At 34.1% G+C, this 7,770-nt stretch overlaps 1 protein-coding gene across 1 annotated transcript; it reads left to right on the top strand.

The window, feature by feature from the left end:
• Positions 1 to 365: 365 nt before the first annotated feature.
• ERF4 (ethylene responsive element binding factor 4) lies at positions 366 to 1,560 on the top strand. The gene has a single exon (XM_079002516.1). The coding sequence runs from the start codon at positions 470 to 472 to the stop codon at positions 1,151 to 1,153; it is 684 nt and encodes a 227-aa protein (XP_078858642.1). The 5' UTR covers positions 366 to 469; the 3' UTR covers positions 1,154 to 1,560.
• The last annotated feature ends 6,210 nt before the right edge of the window (positions 1,561 to 7,770 follow it).

Below are 7,770 nucleotides of genomic sequence, written 5' to 3' on the forward strand. Positions count from 1 at the left end.
CTATTTCCTCCTCGAAGAATCTGTGACATGTTATTCATAATCTTTGTAGCTCCTACTTTTTCATTTTTAGAGAAATACAATACCCATATCATACTTTGGTAGTCTTAATCTTTATTACAATACTTGTATGCTTCAATTCTTTTAATTACATTTATATTTATTTTGATATTAAATGTGTTGAAATAATTAGAGTTTCATTTGAACTACATTTCCAAAATTTGATTGTTGATATATTGGTTAAAGTTTAGGGATGCAAATGATAATTTTGATAATTGGAGTCCTTGAAATTAAATAATAATTTAAACAGAAAAAAAAAAATTCATGTTCACATGTAAAGTTTGGGTGGGGTGTAAAAGCTGTTCCCTAGGCCGCGGAGTAGGAGCCAAATATGTCACACACAAACACACACGCGCCCCCGACTACATAAACGAACCTCGTCGCCCTTCCCTTTTTTTCTCATTACCCATCCATGGGCATGGCTCCTCGCGATAAACCTGACGCCAACAACGCCGCCGGTAATGGCGGCAAGGAGACTCGCTATCGTGGTGTTCGTAAGCGTCCATGGGGCCGTTACGCGGCGGAGATTCGAGATCCCGGTAAGAAAACACGTGTTTGGCTTGGTACTTTCGATACTGCCGAGGAGGCGGCTCGCGCTTATGATTCCGCCGCTCGTCAGTTCCGTGGCGCTAAAGCCAAAACAAACTTTCCTTTCCCTACGGATTTGTTGCTTCCGACAGCCGTCGTCAGCGGAGGCGGAATGAAATTCCTCACGAAGACTCCTACCGAGAGCAGCATGGTTGAGGCGTCGTCGAACTCGATGGCGCCGTCGCCGGGGCCTATCTCTACGGCTCTGCTTCCGCCTGAAGCACTTGACCTTAGCCTCTCGCACTATCCCCTTGGGTTCCCGATGCCTCATTCAATGTTCCTGTATCATTCACAAATGAATCTTCATATCAACAACAATAACAATCACAACCGACTCAACGTTTTCAGATCGGACAGATCCGTCGTCCGGGATCCTCATCTCACCGTCGGTACCGGCGGCCTCGCGCAGCAGAGCGATTCCGACTCTTCTCCGGTCGTGAATTTTAAACAAGAGAAATCTCTAACTCTCGATCTCGATCTCAATTTCCCTCCACCGGAAGTTGCCTAAACAGAGGTTTTTGCTTTTGTGCATTTCTTCTTCGGCTTTTTAGATCGGATTTAACCATTTTAAAACAGATAAAAAGTCAATCTGTTAGGATTAAAGCAGCCTGATAATGTTTTGATGTGCTGATAATATGCTAAAAACTTAAAAATCCTTCATCGATCTGTATGTATATATATAAAAAAAAAAAAAAAAAAAAAAAAAAAAAAAAAAAAAAAACATTAAATCTCTGCAGATTTCCTTTGATTTCATACAAATGGCTCATTAATTGGTTGCGCTGTTCTTACCTGATGTGAAAGCACCTGAGCCAAATCGTTTTGATCCTTGTATCGTAATGTTACGAGTGGACAGAAATAGCTGCCTTGAATCATTTACTTGTACCATTTGCAGTGGAAGTTGTTCTTATCGTGAAATTGCTTTTATACGTTTTATTATATTTTTTTTGGCATATATTTTAATCTGTCTCGAATAATTTTGTGATAATATAATATAGTATTATAGTTGTGTTTAATAAGACAATATAAAAGTATAATTTATAATAAAAATGGATAAACTGAAAATAAAAGTGAATTAGCGCACGTGTAGGGCACGGTGGTTTAATGATGAGCAAGAGCAACAGTCTGCGCCGACTGTCGGAATAAAAGAGAATAGAAAAAGTTAGTTGAAATCACGGTCTTCACATTTCAACGCACATATCTAATCCGACGGTGTATGATTGGGGTGTACGCTACTTAAAATAAACCCAAGCCCACAGTTACTTTCTATTGTTGCTTCTAGTTCTAAAAAAAAACAATAATATTAAATTATGAATGACGGATTTTTCGATATTGGTGATAGCTGTTTTTGATGACTATGAATTAAATTTTCCAATATATTAGTTATTTGATTTTTATACGTTTAAGTTGTAAATGTTTATTAAAATGGAAAATGACACGTATAGTCTACAAACTTTTTAACCTTAATCATTCTAGTCATTTAAATTTTTTGTTGGTTTTATAAGGGTATTAAGTTGTGGACAACTTGTCATTTTAATCACTTTACTTGTTTTAAGTTACAAAATTTGGGGCACACCCATCTATACCAGTGTAAGTTACAAACTTGGGGCACACCAATCTCTGTGAGCTCCCTCTCTCTCTCTCTCTCTCTCTCTCTCTCTATATATATATATATATATATATATATATATATATATATATATATATATATATATATATATATACTATGTGTGAGATCCGTGTATTACATGAGTTTATTAAAAATAAAAATTTAATATCAATATATAAATATGAAATATTTTATAATGTAATATTTTACATAACATAATGTAATCTTCTGAAAATTTGCAAAAGAAATTAAATCGTTTGAAGTATTTATGAGAATTTATTACAAAATTAATAGGATGATTTTATTTTCTTATAAAACCCATTACAATTTTATGAAATTTTATTTTAAAAAAAATGGAAATCCCTAAAAAATGACAAGTGGAAAATAAAATTTCTAAAATTCTCATAAAATGACAAGTGTCAAAATGAAATAGAAGATGACATATGACAAAAAAACATTCATTTATTAAAGTGGATATATATATATATATATATATATATATATATATATATATATATATATATATATATATACACTTTTGATTCTTCAAACCCCAGATCCCTTTTCCTTTTCCTTCTTAACAAGTGTTTGAAGGTGGTGCTCGATCATAGCTCCGATGAAGGTTGGTTTCGGTTGTGGAGTGGTAGAGGTGGTGGTGTTCTAAACCCCATATCCCTTTTCCTTTTCATAGCAACACAACCCTTTATCTTATTCTATTCTTCTTTATTGTTGATGGTGGTGGTTCCTATTGAGCAAATGTTTTATGGGGTTGTGGCTCTCAGAAATGGTGGTGTATATGCGGCTGTGGCTCTGAGCAATGGTGGTGTATATGGTGGTTGTGATGAAGGTTTAGTGGTGGTATGTGATTGTTGAAAGTGGTCACTGCAGGTGGGTTTGCTCAACGAGGGAAGTTCGGCCAGAGTAAATAGCGGTGATGGGTATTTCTATAAAGGTGGCGGTTGGTGTGGGCGGTTGGCTTTGGTGGTTTATAGAGGCGGTAGGAACGGTGGTGTACGATAGTTGATATGGAGGTCCAGGGATGGAAACGAGTTTGGTTTTTGTCGGCTATGAATTTATGCAATGGTAATTGTTGTTTCATAGTGAAGGTTTGGTTCTGTCGGTAGAAAATAAGATCGGTGATGTTAAGGCTTTGGGTCGTTGCTTCACTTTTCCAAGAGATTCCTACCCTTTTTCATGCGTTGCTCCTCAGGTCGAAATTGGTGTTCTTTTTTACTGTGTTATCTTTTACGACGATGCTACCTCCGCCTTCGGTGCCTCCGATTAATCTCGTGGACCCTTCTCCACTCTTTTTCATCTTGTCTTTCTATTTTCGAAACTGATCCAAGTTTAGAGCATAGGTTATTGTATATGATTTCTAAGTTGATTCATATGTTAAGTATGTTAATTTAATGCTTTGGAAACCATTAAATCCATCTTGAAACTGGTTTTAGTGTGTGTATGCTTGTGTGTTTTTCTGCAGTATAGAAGAAAAGGAAAAGACGAAGAGAGAGAGAGAGAGAGAGAGAGAGATGTTGTGGGCCCTTTTTATTTTTTTAATTGTTAAAATATAAAAGTTAGTGAGCTGACATAAAAAATAACTAGGTTACCCATTCGTTTTCTCCAAAAAAGATATATTGAATCCGACAAAATCAACTTTATTCTGTTAAAAGACATGAAAATAACATAAGAGACTGAACGGGTCAATCCTAGAAAGTTTGTGGGTTATATGTGTCATTTTTCCCTAAATACGAACTCTTGAAATGAGTTTTATTAACACTTACTAATTTGTTTTAAAATATTAATATTATAATATACTTAAAATCTAAAGTAAATTACACCAATTATCTCTCGTTCTAGGTCAACGATATCAGATGTTGTTTTCTCTTCTTGAGGTCGATGGTTCAAATTTCGTTGTGGACGTAAATGAAGTTAAAGAGTAATTTAGAAATAGATTATATTTGTTGTTACAAAAATACATTCAATTCTTCTTTTCTTACTCAAAATGTTTCTTATATTTTAATGAGTAAATTACTGAAATCGTCCCTATGGTTTTGTCAAAATTACACGTTTGGTCCCTAACTTTTTTTTTTGCACTCGGATTGTCCCTGTGGTTTGATTTTATTGCGTTTTTCGTCCCTATGGTTTGGTCAAAATTATACATTTGGTCCCTAACTTTATGTATGTAAGGGACGAAAAACGCAACAAAATCAAACCAAAAGGACGATCCGAGTGCTAAAAAAAGTTAGGGATCAAACGTGTAATTTTGACCAAACCATAGGGACCATTTCAGTAATTTACTCTATTTTAATTTTGAAAGGTACATGTTTGGTCCTTAACATAGATATAATGATTATATTGTCTTTTTTTATATATTTTTTCATCTATATGTATATATCAATGTTGTAAAAATCCCAATTAGGTCCCGCTTAATATCCGATTAATCTCTAGGCGCTACTCGACCGATTAGAGAGCACCTAACGATTAATCCATGCATACACAATGACTGAAACAGTAGAACCCAAAAAAAATTTAACACTTTGAAGAATTTATATATCAACAAAAACTATTTGAGGTATGATTAGTGTTGTATTTCTCATATTAACCTATTTTGCTATGATATTTGTGGCATTTACGAACTTTTATATGATATTAGTCATATTTAATTTTTTAAAATCTAACAAATTAGCAATTAATGGTCCCGGATTGATCCTCCCGATTAATATCCGCCTAGCCGATTAATCCATTAACCCCAGTCCAGCGACTAGCTAACGTCAAACGATTTTTACAACCTTGATATATATATATATATATATATATATATATATATATATATATATATATATATATATATATATATATATATATATAGAGAGAGAGAGAGAGAGAGAGAGAGAAGAAAAACTAAGACAAAGCTAGAAAAGAGAAACAATTACAATTGTTTAGAGGGTTTTGTAACCAAGTCACCCAACTAACATGACAGATACTAATAGCATACCAAAGAAAAAAATTTCTTTGATGGAGTCAAGCATCTTCAAATCACTCTCATTATTTATTTCTTCCCCCATTCTTCTCCAACCCTCCCCAATTTTGGGGGATATGAATAGTATTACACCAAATATGGTGTTATACTATTCATTTATCCCAAAATGGGGATGAACTTTGCGTTGTCGGTTTTAATCCCTCTTTTATATATTTATACATTTCTAGTTCATTTTTATCTCCTAACTATAATTTAAATATAATATTTAATATTTATAATATCTTATTATATATTATGTTATATTAATTAATTATAAATATAGAGTTTGTTTTTTGTTCATCAAATTTATATAAAAATTTAAATACATAATGAAATTTTAAAAAATGATAATGTATTTTATAAAAAATTATAATTAAAACATACATTACAAACAAGATAACATATGCTATTAAACATGTAGTTAACCTATATATTACAATAATAATCTAATAAAAACCAACAAGTGACAATACTATTATTTATTTACTTAATATTTATTTAAAAGTGTGTATGTGTAATATTTATATAAATACATGTATAATATTTTTTTTATAAGTTTATTATAAGTATAATCTTTTGTATTTAATATTAATGTAATGAAAAAAATATAGATTATATATTTGTTAAAACTAAATTAGTAGAGGGGTGTGTTTGACAATCTATGTAAGTTGGAATAATGAAATATACTAAGAATATACTTTTTAGGGGTAAAAAATGGAGTAAGGTTGGAGATGAAACATTATTTGTCCTATTTTTTATTCCATTTTTAGGGGAAAAATGGAGGTGGGTTGGAGATGTTCTAAGCTTTCCTCCAACAAAAAAATTTATCGTTGCTACACTTCCATAAATATCACACTGTAACACAGACCATCGCATAAATAAGGACTTATTTTTTGCACTAACTTAAAAGTTATCAATGTAGAAAACACAAGTCTGCCACTGAATTGAAATCGATAAGTTTCAAATCTAACCATTTAAAAATCGCACTCTAAGTTCTTGCAGCCACTTCATATCTAACAAACAGGTGATGAAGTTGCATCATCTCAAAAGAAAAAACCAAACATAGAAACCAAAAGAATATGTGTAACATCGTAAATTTTCAAACAAAAATTTCATTTAAAATCACATTAATCTCATTAACACAATCACAAAAACTCCCAAAATATCAAGTTATCACATGCTCATCAGTGACGGAGCTTGAAGTGTTTATTTGGGGGGGGGGGGGGGGGCGAAAATAAAATATGTATAAAAATTGAGGAATAGGGGGGCCAAAGTCAAAATTTCTAGTTTTAGGCTTAATATGTAAAAATTTTAATACTTAAGGGTTAGTTATGAAAAAAAAGAGGGGGGGGGGGGGTCACAGCCCCTCCTGGCCCTACATAAGCTTCGTCCCTGATGCTCATAAATTGTTTAAAACACAATCCAGGATCCTCCAAAACATATCTCCAACTCGTATGTGTACAATCAAACCGGTGCCTTCCTGTGATCCTGAGAAGTACCTGAAACACATAACACATAACATGGTAAGCACAAAGTTTAGTGAGTTCCCCAAAATACCACACATATCTCATTAGCCTCTCATGGCTATTCTCAAATAAGACCCTTCGGTCAATGTGTCTCAATGGGACCCTCTGGTCCCACAACTCGGGTGGACCCTCTAGCCCTAACTCAGTAAGCTCAGAGTAATACACAACATAAATCACAAAGACATAATACAGGATATCACAATACTCAATATAAGAACATAAGACCCTCCGTTCACAAAAAGGTTACCACTCTAGGTAAGTATAGTGAGAAGACTCACCTCGTAAGCAAGCAAATGAATAACCTCGTACATGAATCTCGAACTAGCCTCAACCTAACACATAGGATAGTTATCTCTAATTAAAACTTAAATCACGACTCTAAATAAACTAAGTTATTTTTTCTCTCAATTCTTGGAATGGGTAAAAGACCATTTTACCCCTCCATGGTCCCCATAATCCCTGCCTTGACCAAACCCTAAAGTCAACAGAAATCAACACTCGAGTCAACAGTCCATGTTGACCCGGCTCGCCGAGTGCATCTATGTGGCTTGTCAAGTCCCCTCGATTCCTCTGAAGTGTCGCGAAAACCCAACTTAACTCGTCGAGTTGTCTCATCAACTCGCCGAGTTACCCATGTCTAGAATCATCGGGGAAAACCCTAGCTGACTCGTCGAGTCAGCTCATTGACTCGGCGAGTCCATTCATCCTATTACCTAATTCAGACGTTTTAAGGAAGATCTACAACCCCAAACTCTAGATCTATCCTCCCAAGGCTCGAATGTCATGTAAAGCTGCAAGCTTTACGTTCATGCATGACATATTAGACTCATAATGCCAATACAAACTCCAACAAGGGTTATATGCACAAAAGCTAGACTATAGCTCAATAAAGCTCGGATCTTTGGGCTCTCAAGTCCTTCTACAGTCCAGATCTGAGGTTTCAACCTCATGATATGCTCAAATAACTCATTGTA

The sequence above is a fragment of the Lactuca serriola genome, chromosome 5, assembly GCF_051521515.1.
Source record: "Lactuca serriola cultivar US96UC23 chromosome 5, Lser_US96UC23_V15, whole genome shotgun sequence".
In the NCBI taxonomy this organism is placed as follows: Eukaryota; Viridiplantae; Streptophyta; class Magnoliopsida; order Asterales; family Asteraceae; genus Lactuca; species Lactuca serriola.